The 23,046-nt window shown below is 41.7% G+C and overlaps 1 protein-coding gene across 1 annotated transcript in view; it reads left to right on the top strand.

Annotated features, from left to right (window-relative positions):
• The window catches only part of LOC112104195 (transmembrane gamma-carboxyglutamic acid protein 1-like), a 42,688-nt gene that overhangs the window by 8,000 nt on the left and 11,642 nt on the right, over positions 1–23,046 (top strand). The window contains exons 2-3 of the mRNA XM_026648226.1: positions 14,095–14,144; positions 22,031–22,191. Coding sequence (XP_026504011.1) covers positions 14,135–14,144; positions 22,031–22,191 — 171 coding nt within the window. The 5' untranslated portion in view covers positions 14,095–14,134. The remainder of the gene's footprint in view (positions 1–14,094; positions 14,145–22,030; positions 22,192–23,046) is intronic.

Raw genomic sequence — 23,046 nt, forward strand, 5'->3', positions numbered from 1 at the left:
GTTCTTTTTGCAGATACAGACTAACATGGCTGCTACTCTGAAACTAGTCTTGCTAATGTCACTGTGCTGTTGCTTGGCAAAGCTGTGAGCAGCAACAACAGAGGCAGTGGAGTAGTTTGGAGATGTAGTAAGGCAACACTACATGAGTCTACTTTTGGTTTCCAGTTGGGAGACTTTCTTTGCAAATCATAGGGCTAGATAGGTAACTCTTTAAAATGAAAGCTTAAATTTGGCAGAAATTGATGTTAGGTGACAAAGACACCGTGAAAAGCTTTTCACTTATAATTCAATTTTCTCAAACCATGACTATAATTTTTGTAGTATCTAAAAATGTCTCTTCCCCATGTGCTTGAGACAGACTTTCAAGTTTAATGACTTATTAAATTAATTTCACAGCAGTGTTAAATTTATCAAGTGACTTCAGTGGGTGTAAAACACTTTACTGACTCAGATCTTTTAAAGCTAATTTTAAGTAGTGTATATATGTGTGTGTGTGTGTGTGTGTGTGTGTGTGTGTGTGTGTATATATGTGTGTGTATATAAGTTCTGTGACACTGTAGCAGCTTGGATTGTTCTCTGTAAATGGTTTGTCTTACATTGTCTGTCTGTTTCTTTGCATGTTTTATATTCAGAGAGAAAATGTGTATTGTACTAAACATCAACAATTATTTCAGACAAAAGGAAGTGAAATGCAAATGGAAACTCTTTCTGTAAAGAGGATACTGTTTTTATTGGCAGCTGCAGTGCTTTATCCCACAGTGTTTGGAAGTATATGGAGAAATCATTTAAACTATACCTTGATGCAAAAATGGGAAGAACTGCTTTGGCACTCCAATAATTTAAAAACCTTACCACATGATTCCATTGCTGCAATTCTAGTGACTTTTGTAGCATTGTACTTGACTGTCTAAAACTGGAAACAAACACAAATTATACATATCTTCATGAAACTAGGCACTGTATTTTCAAGTTTAAGCTTCAGCCAAAATGGGTCATTTCTCTTTATTGACAAAGGGCTAAGAGAGGATGGCAGGGGTACACTGTGTGTGTGGGGGGTGGGAGGGGGAGTTACCTAAAGTACATTCTTCCTCCATGCTATGGCAGGTAAATATTTTTAAGATGTCATTTAAATAGTGTGCCCTTTTTTTTTTTTTTTCCCTCTTGTACTTTCACAGCCCTGCTAGAACTGTTGGCCCCCTTTGGACACAAGGGTAATGACCAAGGTGTGCTGTCAGTTATTTTCCATCCATAATGACTGTGGCGATGGAAGTGGCTCATTGCCACAGCCACCCAAGCACACTGTCGTAGAATTACACATGTTGGAAGAAGGGGGTCAGTCCTATCAGGTTGAGACATTAGTTCAAAATGCTACAAGACTTTAGATAATGGGTGATTAGTCTAAATAGAGATGATGCTCTTAGCATTTTAACCTTCACACATCATACCAGTAACCCATAGTAAGCTTGCTTCTCTTTTTAAATGAATGAGCTTCTCTTTACCAGAGGATGGAAGTCTGTAATTGAACTGCTTGTATTGTTTCAGTTTAAGCACAACTGTGTTAGAGTCCACTCTTGCAGATTTGCCCCTATTTGAGGTATCTCTCTTCTAAACAATGGCAGTTGTTGATTGTATTGTGTTAATGCCTACAGGCCCCACTGTGCTAAGTGCATAAGAATGGCCATACTGGGTCAGACCAAAGGTCCATCTAGCCTAGTATGTCTTCTGACAGTGGCCAATGCCAGCTGCCCCAGCGGGAATGAGCAGAACAGGTAATCATTGAGCGATCTATGTCCTGTCGCCCATTCCCAACTACTGGCAAATAGAGGCTCCAGACACCACCCTTGCCTATCCTGGCTAATAGCCATTGATGGACCTATCCTCAATGAATTTGTCTAGTTCCTTTTTGAACCCTGTTATAGTGTTGGCCTTCACAACATCCTCTGGCAAAGAGTTCCACATGTTGACACTGTGTTGTGTGAAGAAATACTTCCTTTTGTTTGTTTTAAACCTGCTGCCTATTAATTTCATTTGGTGACCCCTAGCTCGTGTGTTATGAGAAGGAGTAAATAATACTTCCTTATTCACTTTCTCCACACCAGTCATGATTTTATAAACCTCTATCATATTTCCCCCCCCCCTTAGTCGTCTCTTTTCCAAGCTGAAAAGTCCCGATGTTCTTAATAGCATATGAAAGCTGTTCCATACCCCTAATCATTTTTGTTGCCCTTTTCTGAACTTTTTCCAATTCCAATATATTTTTTTTGAGATGGGGCAACCACATCTGCACGCAGTATTCAAGATATGGGCCTACCATGGATTTACTGTACAAATATGTCACAAAGTGAGTCAAAGCTCAATTTATAAGCTAAATAGCTGGTGCTTAGCCCACAATTCAATGCAGAACTACTAGATGCAGTGCCTTCTGGGAGACTTCAGAAGGCTACTGTGGAAGAGCAAATCGGTCATTGTATGATGGAAGGAATACTTTTGAAGATCTCCTGAATTGTGACTTCTATGTTGACGAAAGCATCTTTGACTTAATCCCTCAACATCCCATGCAGGACGATCCTGGAACCACCAAACTTGTGGAGTTAAGAAAAACCATCAAACAGATGAAGAACAATAAGGCATCTGGACTTGGCAGAATTTCCGCCAAAATCTTCAAAGAAGGAAATGATAGAATATCAGGGTTGGAAGGGACCTCAGGAGGTCATCTAGTCCAACCTCCTGCTCAAAGCAGGACCAATTCCCAACTAAATCATCCCAGCCAGGGCTTTGTCAAGCCGGGCCTTAAAAACCTCCAATGAAGGAGACTCCACCACCTCCCTAGGTAACGCATTCCAGTGCTTCACCACCCTCCTAGTGAAATAAGTGTTTCCTAATATCCAACCTAGACCTCCCCCACTGCAACTTGAGACCATTGCTCCTTGTTCTGTCATCTGCCACCGTTGAGAACAGCCGAGCTCCATCCTCTTTGGAACCCCCCTTCAGGTAGTGGAAGGCTGCTATCAAATCCCCCCTCATTCTTCTCTTCTGGAGACTAAACAATCCCAGTTCCCTCAGCCTCTCCTCATAAGTCATGTGCTCCAGACCCCTAATCATTTTTGTTGCCCGCCGCTGGACTCTTTCCAATTTTTCCACATCCTTCTTGTAGTGTGGGGCCCAAAACTGGACACAGTACTCCAGATGAGGCCTCACCAATGTCGAATAAAGGGGAACGATCACGTTCCTCGATCTGCTGGCAATGCCCCTACTTATACAGCCCAAAATGCCGTTAGCCTTCTTGGCAACAAGAGCACACTGACTCATATCCAGCTTCTCGTCCACTGTGACCCCTAGGTCCTTTTCTGCAGAACTGCTACCTAGCCATTCCGTCCCTAGTCTGTAGCAGTGCATGGGATTCTTCCGTCCTAAGTGCAGGACTCTGCACTTGTCCTTGTTGAACCTCCATCAGGTTTTTTTTGGCCCAATCCTCTAATTTGTCTAGGTCCCTCTGTATCCTATCCCTACCCTCTAGTGTATCTACCACGCCTCCTAGTTTAGTGTCATCTGCAAACTTGCTGAGAGTGCAGTCCACACCATCCTCCAGATCATTAATAAAGATATTAAACAAAACCGGCCCCAGGACCGACCCTTGGGCACTCTGCTTGAAACTGGCTGCCAACTAGACATGGAGCCATTGATCACTACCCGTTGAGCCCGACGATCTAGCCAGCTTTCTATCCACCTTACAGTCCATTCATCTAGCCCAGAGGAGAAGGAGAAGAACTGGCTCACCAGCTTCACACCCTAATCCTCAAGATCTGGAATTCATAAGAAATCATAGCCAACCGTAGGAATGCCATGATTGTGACTATCTTCAAGAAAGGAGACAAATCTGATTGTGGGAACTATCAAGGAATCACCCTGTTGTCCACCTATGGAAAGATCCTCGCCAGAATTCCCCTCAACAGACTGTTTCTTCTTGCTGAGGAAATCCTCAAAGAATCGCAGTGCAGATTTAGACTATCTCAGGGTATCACTGACATAATCTTCACTGCTCGCCAACTTCAGGAAAAGTACAATAAACAACATCCGCCTCTGTACATTGACCTCACTGACTTCATGAAAACATTTGATTCCATCAACCAACAGGCTCTGTGGAGAATTCTTGTCAAATTTGGCTGCCCGCCAAAATATGTTGCTGTCCTCCAACTCCTCCACAACAACGTATCTGTGACAGTTGTCAGCAGTGAATCTGAAACAGACTCCTTTCTAGTCAAGACAGAAGTCAAGCAAGCTTGTCATCGCTCCAGACCTCTTCTCCATCTTCCTTGCTGTCATCCTCCTCATCACTGAGTTCCCCTCCAGACTTGATATCCAATACAGAATAGATGGCAAGCTGTTCAACCTCAATTGCCTCCCATCCAAGGCACAGACTATTATTAAATCAGTCATGGAACTTCAGTATGCAGACAACTGTGCCCTGTGCGCCCACTCAGAAGATTTTAAAAAAACAGTTGACATCTTCTCTGAGGCCTACAACCAACTGGGTGTCTCACACCAGACCAAGAAAATGAAAGTGCTTCACTAACAGGCTCCGAGCCACCAGGATCCTGCTCCCACAATAATGATAAAGGGACCCTGGAGAACGTTGAGCAATTCCCTTGCAGCTATCTGTCACAGAAAGCTGACATTGACAAGGACATTCAGCAGCGCCTCCAATGTGGCAGTGCAGCTTTCGGATGTTTTGAGAAAATGTCTTTGATCATGACATCAAGAACAAAACTAAACTTCTTGTGTACCAGGCTGTTGTCATCCTTGCTCTCCTGTACGATACCAAAACCTGGGTCACATACAGTAGGCATGTGGGATAACTGACGCACCAACATCTGCATTATGTACCAAGCCAAAGCTTCCACCATTGAAGTGATGATCATCCGCCACCAACTCCTTTGGGCTGGTCATGTTTTTTGAATGCCAGACAATTGACTCCTGAAGCAGGTCACATTTTTCACAACTGAGCCATGGCCAACAGATGAAGGGAGGGCAGAAAAAGTGCTTCAAAGACACCCTCAAAGCCAACATGAAAAAGTGCAACATTCCCATAAACTTATGGGAAACCTAAGCCTTTGACTGATTAAAATGGAGAAGTACCTTTGTGGCAAGTATCCCAGCATTTGGAGACCCAACAAAGACAGAGAAACAGGGAAGGAGGTAAGAACGTGCCACAGCCCAACTCAACAATCCTAATCCACCCCTTCTACCAGGAAACATCTGCCCTGACCGGGATGAGATGTATGGATCCCAAATTGGTCTCATTAGCCACCTGCGGTTGCACCAGCAATAGCCGGCTATCATTTCTTGGAAGACAATTCTCCTCGAACTCCAAGGGATCGCTGATGACTGTGGAACTATAGTGGGAGGATTAGTTGAATTATATTATCTAAACGGCATCCACATTGGCACCAGAATACTTCAGTCTGCAGCATAGTCTATTCAAAACCATATTTAGCACACATGTAAATCAATTGGAGTGCTTTTATGTGTGTACGTTAAAATTCTACCTGGAACAAACAATAGTTAGCACAGTAAATGTGTCTAGTGTAATGTGTGTGTTTTAAAATACACATGCATGGAAACTCCCACATCACTTAGATCTGGGGGGGGGGGGAAATAGCTGTTTAGACAGCTTCAGTTTTTTTTCTCTTCATATGGCTGATCCTTCTTTTGTGTTTTTATTTTAGAATTTAAAGGGCTGTGAACATCTGTGATTATTTTGTTTATTTGACTATTGTAAGGTTTTTTGTTTTTTTTTCTCCATATGTATCTCTTCATTTTTTTTAAATTCAGTTTTCAAACATGATAAAACATAAAGGAAAATGTTTAGGCTTCCTGTACTTATTATATGATGAGCAGATGAAATGCCCATGTCTAACTTTTGCCTGACTGCTATTCCATGCACTTCAATATTTACAGTTGCTAATTTCAGTGGACTGGAAAAATCCCGTAAGTACTTTGCTTAGTAATCTTATCCTATGTGCCTTGTTTCTGGGAGAAAATAGGCAAGGCAGGAACTTGTTTCTAAACTTGCTGACAATGCAGAACGCATAAGACAGTATTCATTTTCAAATTTCTCTTGTTTAGTGTGGTACTTAAAACAAGAGAGATTTCTTTCTTCCCCTTTCCTGGGTAATTTCCCTAAAGTGAACGAGCTGAAGGGTAATTTCCTTCTGTGTGTACCAAGGAAACACTAAATATACTGTAATTCTGATTTAGATCAGAATCCTTCTTTTTTTTTTCTTTTTTTTTTCTTAAATAGACTAGTTTCTTCACAAAGGTTCTTTTTCACATCATTACCACAAATACATTCTGCATATTTATAATGTCCATGAAAAGTCAAACTAGCAAGTGAGAGATTATCCAGGATATTTTCAGCCACAGGGTAGCTGAGGACTAGTCTGACACGAGTAATTAATTAATGCATGAAGGAAGACTTTTTATTTCTTGGAAGACAGAATTAGGGAGGTAAATGAATTATTAGGCTGAAAACAGATCATTTATGCTAAACAAGGAAAGCAAATAGGTTAGTAGGCTAAGAAGATAGAATGTATGAGCAAACTAAGATAAGAAGGAGAAGACCCAGGCAACCATTTACTTTGAACTAGATAATGAGGGACAAAATAAGTTAGGATTGTAGAGATGGGGTAAAGAGAGAGCTGAAACCTGGGAAGTGTGTGGATGGAGCATGCGGTACAGGAATTGGTTCCTGCTAAGAAACCAAGCCAAGGCTGCTACAGTGTCACAATTAAAAAAAAAAAAAGAAAAAGAAAAACAAACTCCCCCCCCCCCCACAATTCTAATAATCTACTTTAAATTAGCTTTAAAAGATCTGAGTCAGTAAAATATTTTACACCTATTGGAGTCGCTTGATAAACTTAACACTACGGTTAAATTAATTTACAGAAGTCATTAAACTTGGAAGTCTGGCTCAAGCACATGAGGAAGAGAACATATTTGTAGCTCATACTACAAACCACCATCTGGAGCTAAACAAAGCTGATTTACCTTTCTAAAAATTTGTCCTGTCAAACACTGGGGTAGTATTGTTAGTGATGGGAGAAATACAAGGGGTGCATTTGGATGATATCTATGGGCCAAAATGGACAACTGGGGAAAGGGCTGTATGATTTAAAAGTTTATGGGTCTATAATGCATTATAGAAAGGCACCTTTAAAAGGTGGTGGCATTTAAATGAGACTGGAAAGTTGTGGAATATAAACAAGTCTGTGGGTTTTCTAAGTCAAAACAATTGTACTTTAGTAGGCCCAGAATGTTTGGTGGGTGTGCATGTAAGTAGAACCTAGCTGTTTTGGTGGCAAATAATAAGTAACACCCCAGCCCAAAGTAAGTATCTCTACCATAGAATCATTTGAAAAAGGTGCTCTACAGAAACCGTAGAGCCAGAAGAGAGACTGTGGCAACCATACTGGGTGGCACAGGAGTTGGGGTGTTCCTATGGAATTCTGAAGACATGTGGAATTAAACCTTAAAATTAACTCAGTAACTAATGAATTTGGTTTAGCCATTTTAAAAAGAAAAAGGAGGAGGGATTAGTTCTTTAACCTTGCAGCAAGAAGCATTAATCATTAGGAATATGTGCAAACTATGAAATGAATTCATATAGTTGTAAATACTGTAATTAATTAATTGAATAATAATGTTTCTCAGGCAATTGCGTGCAGCATATATGGTACCAAACTTGTTATGCGTGTAAAGCGGGGAATAGAAAAGAGAGAGAGCAGGGGGAGTGATCAAGGTTGTTAAAACAGCACAGTTATCTAGACCACTGTAGCGGGGTGGTTACCCGCTCCAGCCCTGACAGGGTAGAAGCCAGCCCTGGGAGGGGGCTAGGAGGAAAAAGCCGAAGCCGATTGGGAAAGGCGCTATACCTGGGCTACGCCCCAATCAGGACAGCTGGGCCTTAGAAGAAGGCCAGGGCAGCCAGAAGCTGAGCAGAGTCTCTCCTCTAGCTGTGGAGGGAGACCAGCCTGGCTGCAGGGGAATAAGAGGGTACCTGGGGGTGAAGCAGGGCTGGGGAAGAGCCAGAGGAGCAGAGGAGCTCCAACCTGGCGACTCCCCAGGCTGCAGGGCCTGGTCCCAGGCCCATAGAGGTACTGGGTGGTAGAAGACGGCAGCAGGTCAAACCCCCTTGCCTGTGATGAGTGGCTTTTATACTGCAGTCTGTCCCAGTGAGTGGGCTAGGTGAGGACTGGCAGTAGCCTAGACTGAGGTGAGGTGGGGGTTCCCTGGGGAAGGGAGACCCACAGAGATTGTTGGGGTATAGCCAGGGGGCAGCACCTCAGAGAAAACGGGGTCTGGGGGGGACACGGGGCCCAGTTGTGGTGGGTCACCGGCCTGCAGAGGGCGCTCTGGGCTGGAAATTGAGCTAATTCCCTGAGAGACCAGCAGGAGGCGCCGCGGGGGTGAGTCCACACTCTTACAACCACACTAGTGGAAAAAGGAATTGATAATATTGGGGAAGAAAATTTGCAAAACTAGAAGATCCTGGACCTTGGACATCACACACAATTAATAACTCGATGGTGCCGATGATTGCTATTCTGAAATGTACAGGGAATCCTAAACTGATAATGTGAACAGTATGGTACAATAGTGAATGGGACCTACAAACAGCATTATCCCAGTGGGAAGATAGCTACACAAGGACAAGGTGAAATAAACACAGCCTGCTGTAAACGATGGTTCTGACAGTGTTTGGCACAGATGAACCTGACCACAAGTTGTGGCGGTTGGACCCGACTAGTCATTAGAGAGTGAAGGAGGTGGTATGGCTCGGGGACACAGTATGTGCTCTGAGATACCACAACTGTTCGGTGTGGACAACATGCCAGGGGAGCCTGGATGGACTCTGACTGAACCTCATCTCTCTGACTCGGATTGGGAGAATGCATCAGTCCACGACAGCCAACACCAAATGGGAATCACTGATGACCAATCTCTTTGCACACATACCTCCCTTGTCTATTAACACTGCTTTTTTGGTACCTAGGAAAATAGAGCAATGGGTACCAATTGCTCTAACTAATAGCAGAGCAACAAGCAATTGGGGACAATAGTGTTCAGGCAGTGGAAACACCCTGGTGGGCTGTGCCAAAGGAGGTAAGCTTGTACCTCCTGGTTTGTACTTGGAGCCTATTTTTAATGGTAGTTCAAATGATTAAAACCGTTGTGGTTTTGGGAAAGTGCTGCTGGGTAATAAACTTAACAAAAAAGAGCACAAAAACAGGAATATAATGCAAATGAAATGAATGCTAATATAAAAAGACAGAATCAGGGGAAAGTAGCTGAACCCTGTTGAGACATCAGTAATTAACACTTGGAGGAAGGCCTTATTTCTTGGATGATAGAATTAAGGAGTTAAATGAATTATCAGGCTCAAAACAGAAAGTTTGCGCTAAATGAGAAGCAAATATGTCCATAGTTTAAGGAGAGAGAATGCATTATCTAACTAAGATAAGAGGAAGAACACCCAGGGAACTATTTACTCTGAACTAGATAACAAGGGACAAAATAAATTAGGAATGTAGAGATGAGGTAAAGAGGAAGTCAAAACTTGCACAGTGTGTGGGTGGAGCATACGGTACAGGGATTGGTTCCTGCTAAGAAATCAAGCCAATCTTAAAATGTATGACTCAATGCTTAATAAATGCAATGAGATATGTAATGTATATAGAGGGAGACATTTCTGTGTAACTTTGGAGCTGTGATGTATCCTGCATCCATCCCCTCCCACGTCTGAGTCTGATCAGCTCAGTGTAGCACTGCTGTATGCCAAATAAAGATAACTGAGTGACGAAGGCTGGAGTTGAGCTGAGTTTTTGGGAAGCCGAATGGAAAGAGTTCTTGGAGAGAATTCTAACACACAGACATCCCTATTCTGAGATGTGAAATCATTCTGAACTCTAAAGCATAACTACTGATATTTATGTATTAGTAATTTATGGAGATATGCACTATTGAGGGAATGTGATAGAATCTATATTTGAATAGTTGAAAAACATACAAAAAATTAGTTGTTATACCTATTATGTGATTAAAATCTATGTGCAAGTAATATAGATCATTTTGGACCTTGGATAATCTTTTGCCTTTCAAATAGTCAAATCTCAGTTTCCTAACTCAATGAAAATAAATTTGGAGAAAGCTTGTATACAGATGCCTTGACCTAATTTGGAAAATCCCCAAGAGGCTTTGTTTTTTATGTTGGGACTGGGAAGGAGAGAAAACATGAAAAGGGCTCCAAGTAAGAGGGAAAGAAAAATACAGGAATAATAGATATTCTTTACACTGTGTGTAGCTTTTTAAACTTTAGGATAGGACAGGTCTTGGGTCTTGATCCTGTGATTTCTTGGGTGTGGACAAACTTCTGCCCTTGCAGTGGAATTGCTTTTTGTGGACTGTACTCAAGTGCTGTCATCCACCTAGACAGAAGAAACTGCAGGATCAGAGCCTTGGACTGTACACTAGGACACATCATCCACTTCTAAGTAGGGACACTTGCAGAATATATTTTTTTCTCTGTGCATCACAGTTAGTTATTGAGACTCTGTTAGTATAAATAGCAGTTAGAACCTGAAGTTTAGTGTCTTTTTGTGTGTGTGTGTGTGTGTGTGTGTGTGTGTGTGTGTGTGTGTGTTTAGTGTCTGGTGCTCAGCACACATGTTATGCAGCGTTCCCCAGGTTTCAAACATTGCCCATTTCTGCAGTAGTGACCCCCACGTATGCTGCTTACTGTGCTTTGCTTTGTTTGGTAAAAGACATTTTAAATAGTGTAGTGTCCTTTTTAAATATGAAGAACATGCATTTCTAGAGAACTACGCCTCAAGCAGCACCTAGTGGATCAGTCTGAGGCCTACTTCAGGACTGGGACCCTCTTTGGACCACTCGGTCTGTCACCCACAGGCATCCTCTACCTGTATGTGAGTTTTGGACAGACCCCCTAGACTCTGATTCTTCCTAAAGAAGGGAAAGGTTTCATTCATCGTCTCGTGAGATCCCTCGAAAGAGGAAGCACAAAACAGATCAGAGCCATCTGAAATTGAAGAGAGATCCATCCTCCTCTTCATTGAAGACAGGATCTCAATGTTGTCAAGACCTAAGGACTCAGGGTAGAGCCGAGCCATCAAACCATGTCTCCCTAGTACAGAGGCAGGAGGATCCTTGTACCACTGACTCCAGAACTGGCTGTGGGATGGCTGTCTAGTCGGTACCTGTGCATGCTGTTGTGATTATGCCACTTTTGGTACCAACAACCCCACCAGCATATGCAGCAGCAACAGACTTGCTTTATCTGTACCAGACTCTCCAATGACACGAGATACATGTAGCATTAGTACCTCCGGTATTTCCAGGCCCCCTGACCTCTTCTGCTTTGGGACAGAGATGACTAGTGCTGACAGATTCAGTACTGATTAAAAACCAGCTGTACATGTGCCTGCTGGGCTAGCACTGGTACCCCACTCGGTCCTGTGACCTCTGTACTGAGGGGTTCATTGAGTGGGGACCTACTATGTCTTATTCATTGGCACTGGCAGCGGACCTTTTCTCAGTACCAAACACTTCTATTAGGACTTCAACCTCTTGAGTTGCATTTGTGGTATCGACTGTGGTTCTGCCGCTTGTCCTGACCATGCCCTTCTGCCAATGGACAAATTGAGTTATCCAGTGGTTTCACTGGATTGGGCACCATCAATGCTCACTGCTTACTTGAGAGGCTTCCTCCAATTCTGAGTCCTGCAACTCATCTATGTTACTGCATTGAAAGATTGTGCAAGTCATCCAAATGTGCAATTGAAGGACAACATTGGTACTGAAAGCAGAACTGCTCTTATGGCAAGGATAGGCCATCCTGGCTGAGTATGTCTTGTCTTGGCTTCGCTTCCTATGTACTATACTCTTACAGTGGCCTCTGTGGGATATTCCTTGCTCCCACAGATCTAGCTCTCTGCCCCTAGCCAAAGGGAAGATTTGGTCCACCTTATAAAAAGTGGCAACACTCAGAATGACCTCTGCAGATTTAGGATGCTGCTTGTCTTCCTGAACCACCTCTGTTGGATGAGCCCTTGCTGGCGGATTAACTCTTCCCTCCGGGGATACCATCAGTTCCAGGAATTCTGTCCTTGTCCTCTTTGGATGACTCAGTGGTCTTAGATTCAGGTTAGTCTCCACTCCCAGAGAATTTTAAATCCTACCAAGACCTATTTAGGAGACTGGCTACAGCTTTGGATATCCAAGCTTAGCTGGTATGGGAAAATATCTACAAGTTATTTGACATTCTTTTGGCAATGACTCCAGGAAGGATAGACTACCTGATTAATGATATTGTCTTTTGGTGTACAACAAAGTTACTGTCCCCCATAGCTAAACATATGGACTAGCCAAACCATGTCCCATCGCAGGGATTTAAGTGTTTTTACTCTTACCCAGTGTCAAACTTCCTAATCATTGTGGCCACTAATGAGAGACCACAGGAAGGAAGATTTAAGTTGACTCCAAAGGAAAAAGAACTCAAAAGGCTGGACTCCTTAGGAAGAAACATTTATTCTACTTCCTCACTCCAGATGAGAATAGTGAACTAACAAGCTCTGTTAGCAGAGTATGATTTTCTCAGGTGGGAGGCAATATCTAAATGGCCAAATGACACAAAAGAGGAGTTCCTGGCTTTTCTAACAGAAGGTTGGTTGGTTGGTTGCAAAGACCTCACTCCAATCCACTCTTGACATTGCAGATGCTTTCTCCAGGGCGAGGGCCTTTGCAATTATGAGATGGGCATCCTGGTCATGTAATTCCAGTTTAACAGCAGATAGATTATATATCTTTTGATGGTCAGTCTTTTGTTTTCAGATAAGGCCAATGAGGTGTTGCACTCCTTTAAACATTCACTTGCTACCCTCCGCTCCCTGGGAGTTTATCCAGCCAACAAGCAATGAGACTATAAGCCTCCACTGCAATAGTCAACAAAGAGACAGCTCTTCTATCCTCCGAGGCAACATGACATCTCAACAAGGAGACATAAGCCTCAGGCATCTAACTCCAGTTTTAACTAATCCTCTCCTCCCCCCCCCCCCCCCCCCCCCCCGCCGTAGAGAAACAAACCTTTTGCCGTCGTCCTTGAGGACAGTGATACAATCAGCAGTGGTCTTTCTGTTCCTTTGCCCCTTTTGAGGACAGAGTCGTATCCCTCAGAAGTTGGGAGGCAATAACCTCAGAGAAGTGGGTCCTAAGTACAGTGGGTCTGGTATATTCATTCTAGTTCATCTCCATTCCTCCTGCCCACCATCCTTCCCTACCCCTTTTCAGGGACCCATCTCATGAGTCTGTAACTGTAATGCTTCCTAGGGGAACCCAGGATTCTGAGATACCTCACTGCCACCTGCCCTTCACCTGGGGGTCAGTTCTGCAGGGCAAGTACTTCCCTCATTCTGGAGCCTAGACTTCAATAATTAGATACACTCATGTCAGAGTAATATTGACCCAAAGTCCTTGCAGTGTTTTGCAGCCAGGCTTGGCTGTAATCTTCCTTTCATGAGAGTGACACTGTGTCAGCTTGTCTCCTCGGTGAAGGAGGAGTGTATTTCCTCTTATGTGTTTCCTTGTACCCCCCTCCAGATATACCCTAACAATCCTTTGTCTTTAGTCGTAGACCGGATGCTCTATGCTGTTTGTTTTTATTTTGTGAATTTCCTCTCTTAGACATAGCAATCTTGTGTGTGTGTGTGTGTGTGTGTGTGTGTGTGTGTGTATGCAAATAGGCCTACAATGTAGGCATACAGTCCACATGACTAGATAGTGTCTGTTACCTCCTGCCTGAAAGGAACATGTGCAAGGCATATCACTTCCTAGTGGACCTGCCTTAAATCCAAGACCCTGAGAACATAATTTTCAGTAGATACATAACTTCTTAAATATTGTGTATGTGTATGTATTTATATTTCACAATGATTATGACTACCAGTAATATTTTGTAAAATCATTCTTTACAAAATTGACAGCAGTTTCTCTCCCCCCCCCCCCCTTTTATTTTTGTTACAGACTCTTCATTTGCCAGTTCCCTGCCTGGGCAGTGATAACCATGGGCAGTGGTAAGTGTTTGCTTAAGCAATGCTGAGCATCCATATTTCTATAGTTATTCCACTTAAAGGAGGACTTTACCACACTCCAAAACAAAGAGTACAGAAACCAGTCTTCAGCTAGTAGCTTTTTGGAATGTTGATTTTTGTCTTGATAAAATTTGTTCTTGTTCAAAGGAAGCTTCCCTTCTGCTTGGTCCTGAAGAGAAATAATAATCCTATTGTATTTCTGCCAGAGATTGATATAATGCACCCATTGTCCTACATTAGACCTCATCCTGACAGATAGAGGAACCAGTCACAGAACTAAAAATTAATGGTAGCTGAGATTTAGTGATTTTGACTTGATCCCATTTATAAAGTGCAAACGGAATAAAGTCCACACCTGGTGCTTTAAAAGGGTCAGTTTCACAAAGCTGAAAACAATTATGAGCCAAATCAGCTGGGAGGAAGAATTAAACAGGAAAAAAGTGTATAATAATTGGGAATAGTTTAAGAACACTTTACTCTATGCCCAAAAAGTCAGATAAAAGAGATCCACTTTCCCTTTCTTATATATAGTTGTTTAGTAGTGAATATAAATCAGAAGCTAGGATTTGTAGAAAATTGATAAAAGAAACAAAGGGAAACAAGGAGAAATCTCTGGCCAGTACAGTTAAGACAATGAGTGTTGTTTTTTGTTTTTCTTTTGTTTTTTAAAAGAATATTAGGATCCAAAAGAATCCCAACAATGGATTTAGTCTATTGCTAGATGGAAATAATACAATTATCAATGGTAATGCAGAAAAGGCAGAAGTGTTCAATAAATGGTTTTTGCCTTGTATTTGGGGGAAAACAGATGTAGTCATCGCAGTATGACACTCTATATTCCAGTAGTATATCAGGAGGATGTTAAACAGCAGCTGCTAAGTTTGACATTTTAAAATCAGCAGGTCCCGATAACCTGCATCCAAGAGTTTTTAAAGTGCTCGCTTAGAAGTTGCTGGACTGTTAATGTTGGTTTTCAATAAGTCTTGGAACACCAGGGAAAAAAGCTATTGTGCCAGTATTTTAAAAAGGGTGAATGGGAAGACCCGGGTAGTTATGGACCTGTCAGTCAGACGTTGAGTCTGGGCAGGATAATGGAGTGGCTCGTATGGGACTTAAGACGATCCTTGGATGCATAAACGGGGGAATGTCAAGTAAAAATAGAGAGGCTATTTTACCTCTGTATGTGGCACTGGTGTGACCGCTGCAGGAATACCATGTCCAGTTCTGGTGTTCACAATTCAAGAAAGACGTTGTTGAGTTGGAGAGGGTTCAGACGAGCCACGAGAATGATAAAAGGAGTAGAAAACATGCCTTATAGTGATAGACTTAAAAAAAAACGCAGTCTGTTTAGCTTAAAAAAGAAAAGGTTAAGGGGTGACTTGATTACAGTCTGTAAGTACCTATATGGGGAACAATTCATTGTCTGGAAATTGAATCTAGACAAATTCAGCCTGGAAATAAGATGTAAATTTACAACAGTGAGGGTGATTGACCATTGGAGCAATTTACCAAGGATTGTAGTGAATTCTCTATTACTGGCAATTTTAAAAACAAAATTGGATGTTTTTCTAAAAGTTATGTGCTAGGAGTTACTTTCGAGAAGTTCTATGGCCTGTGCTAGAAAGGAAGTCAGACTAGGTGATCGCAGTGGTCCGTTCTGGCCTTGCAGTGTATGAATACATGTAATAGTTATCATAAATACTAAATATAGAAGTTCATTTTTGGAGGTTTGAAATATGGGCTCCATAGCTAAGGTTGCACTGTGACTTCCACTTAAAGCAGGACTAAATTTCCTCTATGGCATACTTTAGCTGAGTTTAATTTCAAAACTTGACATAATAACTCTTTTCTAGGGACAATTACATTTTCACTAAACTGTTTTTCCTGAAGAAATGAACTTGCAGGGGAAACATCTTTATCCTCCCTTTTTTGAAATCTTGCCCTGCCTTTTCTCTTCCTTGAATTCATCTAGCTAAACAAGCATATTCCCCCACAAGCTTCAGACTTCACATACATATATATTCTGATAAGATCTCAGAACACAGCCACTTTTGAAATTTTAACCCCCTATAGGTTTAGTTTTATTTCCCCTTCTGGTGTTCACAATTCAAGAAGGATGTTGATAAATCGGAGAGGCTTTAGACAAAAGTCATGAGAATGACCTAACTGAGTTTCACCAAGCTTAGCGTACAGAATAGCTCAAATCTGTAAACTGCTGCAGTTTCAAATTTAAAAATGCATTGCTTTTATTTCTGATTTTTCACAGGCAGTTTTCAGTCTGACTTGTCAGTGGGAGGGAGGTATTGGCCTGTTTTTTGGGTATGTGGAGTTCAGCAGGGATGTGTTATGGAGAAGGGAGGAAAATTAGGTGCTTGTGCAGAGAGGAGATTAGCGGGAGCTCAGCTCCTCTGTGCTGAGAGACCCCTGCCTTGAAGAATACCAGTGGTATTGCTGCTTCGTCTTCTTGGGGGCAGTGGGCTAAAGGGTGAGAAATGTAGGGGATAGGATCTGTATTCTGACGAACTTCTTATGGCTAGAGTTTTTTTCCTCAACTCAGGCCCCACTTTGTCCCCCTCCTCCCACACACACCTACAATCCTACATCCTCCTGCTCATTCTCCTTGATCATCCCCATGCCTTAACTCAAAACTCCCTCTCTTACAGCTCCACTTTTATGGCACCCTACTCCCCTATCATAGTCCACATGTAAAACATGTGTCTAAAAGTTTAAAGGCTGGGGATGGGGGTCTCTTCGGGGACATGAATGCAGCTCTCCAGGGGACCATCAAAAAACTCTAAAGCAAGGAAAAAAAAGCAGTTACTCTTTCCCCACATTTATGTTACACTCATTGATTCTGCTTTTGAATCACAGGTTCTTCCTTTCCACCACTCGCAGCTGTGGGTGTATGGGAGTACTAGACCTTGATTTCTTTTTTTAAGAAATCATAAGAAGCAGGTATTAAAGAAATGGACTTGTTTTGTTGATAAACACAGCTTTGCGAGGATCTAGAAAAATTCCATCTGCCTGACAGATTTTTGTTGGTGTCCATTTCAGTGGTGGTGATTAGATGTATACAGCATTGTAACTTACAACAGAGACTTCCATAATGAACAGAACCCAGAAACTATACAGTAGTGTAAGTTGATATAATTAAACGTAAAAAATATGCACTATTTAAAAATGTTCCAACGTATGGCAAATAATAAAAACATCTCAAGTCCACTAGGAATTCAACTGAATGCCTGCTCACTTCTACCTTTCACTGGGATCAATATTTCCAGTTACTATTTCCTAGCGTGCTACTGCTGTTGACAAGTTGCACAGACATACAGAGTGGCGAGGAGGTGAAAGCAAGCAGATGGCATTAGGCTGAAATGGGATTGACATAATTTGGGCTATGTGACACATATAGAATGTGGATGCTGATTATGGTGCAACTTCTTTCTTTTAGCACATGTAGTGACCTTTTAGAGCTTGCTCTATGGTCTTAATGTGCAGGGAAGCTTTCAAATAGGGCAGAAAGCAAACCCTGCTTACTCTCCAGGTTTTCATAATGCGTGAATGTCACATTTGCCAGTTTCTTGATATTTGTTTCACAGCTCACTTTCACTTAAGAACATACAAGTAAAAGTCATTATGCTAATTTCCATGGCAGTAGAAAAACCACAAATAAAAGGGACAATAAAGTCAGTTATATTATAAAGAGAGTGAGCTCTTGTTGCAAATATGTATATTTAATAATAGCAATGGAAATTAATAAGTGACTAGAGATAGCGGGGGATATGGGATTCCTTTTTGTCCCCTTCCTTCTCCAAAGTTGAATACATAAGTTATTGTTCTTCTACCTAGGAATGTGGATTTGAAAAGTTCCATAAAAGTAAAAATGTGCTTACTATACTAAGTATAGTTGACCTATTAGGTGGCAATGCACACTTTTGGTATAATATATTCCAGACTGAGTTTGTTTACTTGAATATTTATATTTCTTGGTAATTTCTAGTATTAACTACTCTCTCTTCCCAACCTCTAGACTGTTCTATTATGAACCCGAAAACTAGTTGGCTGTGTCCATCTAGCTCTTGTTTGTTTTTCTTCATTATCTTCTGCAGCTAGTATATTTTATGGAATACCAAAATGGGAAGCAAACAATACAAATGAAGAAAACAGTTTTTTTTTTTTTCCCCCCATAGTCTTGGTTTAATGCTGTAAATTAGGGGTGGCCACCCTGTGTCTCTGGAGCCACATGTGGCTCTTCAGAAGTTAATATGCGGCTCCTTGTATAGGCACCGACTCCAGGGCTGAGGCTACAGGTGCCAACTTTCCAGTGTGCCAGCGGGTGCTCACTGCTCAACCCCTGGCTCTGCCACAGGCCCTGCCCCCAATCCACCCCTTCCCACCCCCTCCCCTGAGACTGCCGTGCCCTCGCTCCTCCCCCCCACCCCCCAGAGCCTCCTGCACACCACGAAACAGCTGATCAGGAGGTGCGGAGAGAAAGGGAGGGGGAGGTGCTGATCGGCGGAGCTGCCAGTGGGCGAGAGGTACTGGGAGCCGTGGGAGGGGGAGGGGGGAGCTGACATATTACTGTGGCTCTCTGGCAATGTACATTGGTAAATTCTGGCTCCTTCTCGGGCTCAGGTTGGCCACCCCTTCTGCAAATGCTCTGATGGACCCAAAATTTTCAAGAGACTGATTAACATCCTGAACTGATGCACTTAAAGTTGGACTTTTGTAAATGGACTTGATATGCAGAGCACCCAGACTATACAAAATGGTCTTTTAAAATCTCTCAGATTGGGCACCCAAAAGAATGGCTGAGATAGGTAAACTATTTAAACAATATGCCTTTCAAGTTGAAAGTAGGGCTGTCAAGCGATTTTAAAAAAATTAATCGTGATTAACGTACAAATAAAAAAATTAATCGCAACTAATTGCACTGTTAAACAATAATAGAATACCATTTATTTAAATATTTTGGGATGTTTTTCTACATTTTCAAATATATTAATTTTAGTTACAACACAATACAAAGTGTACAGTGCTCAGTTTATATTTTTTATTACAAATATTTGCACTGTAAAAATAAGAGAAATAGTATTTTTCAATTCACCTAATACAAGTACTTTAGTGCGATCTCTTTATCCTGAAAGTTAAACTTACAAATGTAGAATTATGTAAAAAAAAAAAACAACAAAAAAAACCACATACTGCACTCAAAAATAAAATAATGTAAAACTTTAGGGCCAACAAGTCCATTCAGTCCTCCTACTAGTTCAGCCAATCACTCAAACAAGTTTGTTTACATTTGCAGGAGATAATGCTGCCTGCTTGCTTGTTAACAATGTCACCTGAAACTGAGAACAGGCGTTCGCATGGCACTGTTGTAGCCGGCGTTGCAAGATATTTACGTGCCAGCTGCAGTAAAGATTCGTATGTCCCTTCATGCTTCAACCACCATTCCACAGGACATGTGTCCATGCTGATGACCAGGGCCGGCTCTAACTTTATTAGCCGCCCCAGGCAAAAAACGAAGAGTGCCACCCCGCCGCAACCCCGCCCGCCCCCCCGCCACCCCAACATTGGCCGCCCCGTCTAAGGTGCCGCCCTAAGCATGTGCTTGGTCAGCTGGTGCAAGGAGCCGGCCCTGCTGATGAGTTTCTGCTTGATAATGATCCAAAGCGGTGCAGGCTGATGCACATTCATTTTAATCTGAGTCAGATGCCACCAGCAGAAGGTTGACTTTCTTTTTTGGTGGTTCGGGTTCTGTAGTTTTCTGCATCGGAGTGTTGCTCTTTTAAGACTTCTGAAAGCATGCTCCACCCCTCGTCCCTCTCAGATTTTGGAAGGCACTTCAGATTCTTAAACCTTGGTTCCAGTGCTGTATCTATTTTTGGAAATCTCACATTGGTACCTTCTTTGCATTTTGTCAAATCTGCAGTGAAAGTGTTCTTAAAATGAACAACATGTGCTGGGTTGTCATCCGAGACAGCCATAACACGAAATATATGGCAGAATATGGGTAAAACACAGAGCAGGAGACATACAATTCTCCCCCAAGTCTCAAATTTAATTAACACATTTTTTTTTTAACGAGCGTCATCAGCATGGACATGACTGGACTTGTTGGCTCTAAAGTTTTACATTATTTTGTTTTTGAGTGCAGTTGTTATATAGCAAAAAAAAAAAACAACAACAACAACAAAACCCCACCCTACATTCATAAGTTGCACTTTCGAGATAAAGAGATTGCCCTTGACAACTTGTATATGAGTATTTTTAAATTCACATTTCTCATCATTTTTACAGTGCATGTATTTGTAATAAAAAATATAAAGTGAGCACTATACCCTTTGTATTGTGTTGTAATTGAAATCAATATATTTGAAAATGTAGAAAAACATCCAAAAATACTTAATACATTTCAACTGGTATTCTATTGTTTAACAGTACAATTAAAACTGCGATTAATCGCTATTCATTTTTTTAATCATGATTCCTTTTTTTAATCACGTGAATTAATTGTGATTAATCAACAGCCCGAGTTGAAAGATGAAAAATCATGATGGAAATGTTGGAGCTCAAAATCTTTAAACTTTTTCCAATGTCTGTCAGTTGAACTCTTAAGAAATCTTGATCCTTCTGGAATTTAGGAAGCAACATTTATTTTCATTTGGCAAATTCCTGATGAGTGACTGTCTGCCATTTCCTTTCTTTCATGTTCTCTGGTTTTCCCACACTGTTGTTTTTCTGGAGTGATAGAAAAGTGAAACTTGCAGTGTCACACACTTCAGCTGGATAATGGTTTTTGTAAACTCTATTTTGCTGTTAGCATGTGGTGTAGAACAGTAGGGAATGTCAGCAGAAAAAGCTGGATCATGTATTTGTGCTTAAAATCTCATTGAGGGCTTGATTCTCAATCAGGAACTCATGTCCAATTTATTTTAACTTGCATGCTAATTGTGCATCTGCATATGTAAATTCTTGTCTTGCGTCTAACTGGTTATTTCTGTATGTAAATATTTGATTCACATGCGATTTCATACTGAGATCAGGCATGCAATTCTACTCCTGGCTTTTTGGCATCTCGGGGTTTAATATTCACATATTGAATTATTTTAAAAGGAAATTACACACATTTTTGCTACCCCTGAACCTAAAGATTTACTAGGAAAGAAGTACACTGCTCAAGTTGAACAAACTAAAATGTAACTTAAATGTTATAGGTACAGTTGGAGTTTCTTTAATGCCATGGTAGCTAGCGAAGTTCAATGTTGCATAAGAGAATTTGTAGACCTTCTCTTTGAAAAAAGGTCAGCCATTCTGGAGTGTGATTCTCACTAGTTATTATGCAGAAAAATATTATTGATAACACTTGTGAGAATTTCAGATAGGATGCCCCCACGTAGTCATAAGTACTTTTTGGAGGGGGAGTTCACAGCCATGTACCATTTGCTCCCTGTAGCCCTGAAAGGAAGCATTTAAGTGGATGCTTAAGTTCATCTTTAATCAGGATGGTGCTTATAAATGTGCTTAAGTCCCATTGACTTCAGAGTTTAGGTTAAACATGAGTTTAAGTGTTCTGAATAGGGATGCTGTGCTGAGTGAAGGCCTGTGGTTGCACTTAAACAATCTGTGGCACTGTACCTATAATGCTCAGAAGTCTATGCAAAAGTATTTTTAATAGCCAGTAACACATGAAGGAGCCTTCATAATTTTTTTTTTTTTTTTTTTAATAAAATTTATTTTTTTAAAAATTTTTCTCCAGACGACAACAAATTATTTTTCTTTCTTCTGATTTTATTCTGAACTTTTGGGAATGTAGCCATACAATATTTTCAGAAGTGACCTTTGTGTTCTCTTCATCTTTTCAGTGTTCCTAACAGAAAACAAAGCCAACTCTGTGTTAAAAAGATACCCAAGAGCCAATGGATTTTTGGAAGAGCTAAAGCAAGGGAACATAGAGCGTGAGTGCATAGAAGAAAACTGTACCTATGAGGAAGCAAGAGAAGCTTTTGAAAATGATGACAAGACAGTAAGTTGGTTTTTTTGTTTTTTAATAACTGAATTACTTAATGTAAGCTTAAGTGTGTGCTTAGAGGCCTCCAGCTTTCCTACATTGCACTAGATTTCTTAGCTTATTCATTTTTACTAAATGCATTGTAACAAAACTAGTAAGCTACTTCACACTCCTTAGGATATTGAACATTCCCCTATGAAGGGGAAGAGAATATGTGTGTGCTGCATGCCACAGACATCTTATTTAAATCATGCATTTAAAGTCATGAGAGAGAGCAGTTGAAATGCAGAGTACCCAGTAAAGACAATTTTATTATTCTAAAAACAAGCAGAATTGAAGTAGCTTTCCTGAAACTAGCAGCTGCACGCCAACAGAGTACTTGTTAAGTACCTCCTATGTAAAACCTTGAAAGAATAAGGCCCCAATCCTGCAGTGCCTTGCACATGGGGCCCCATTAACTTGAATGCGGTTCTGTGCCGGAGCAGGAGCTGCTCGTGCATAATTCATTGCAGGATCAGGGCAAAAGTCTGTAAATAGAGGCAGTGGTGAGTTGGAGCCGGTTCGCACCAGTCCGCAAGAACCGGTTGTTAAATTTAGAAGCTGGTGTAGAACCGGTTGTTAAAGGGGCTGGCGGGCAGGCAAACTCCGGTCTGCGGTCCACATCTGGCCTGTGGGACCGTCCTGTCTGGCCCGCCTGAGGTCCCAGCGGGGGAGGCGCCCCCGCTTCCACACACAGCCCCCTCGCAGAGCCCCAGCGTGCCGCGCCACCAGCGCTCTGGCAGCTCTGCAGCTCCTGCTGCTTTGAGCAGCATGGTAAGGGGGCCGGGGCTGGGAGGAGCAGTTGGAGGGGGCGGAGGTTCTGGGGGGGGG

Source organism: Terrapene carolina, unplaced genomic scaffold (genome assembly GCF_002925995.2).
Source record: "Terrapene carolina triunguis isolate 2854851 unplaced genomic scaffold, T_m_triunguis-2.0 Scaffold22, whole genome shotgun sequence".
NCBI classification, from domain to species: Eukaryota; Metazoa; Chordata; order Testudines; family Emydidae; genus Terrapene; species Terrapene triunguis.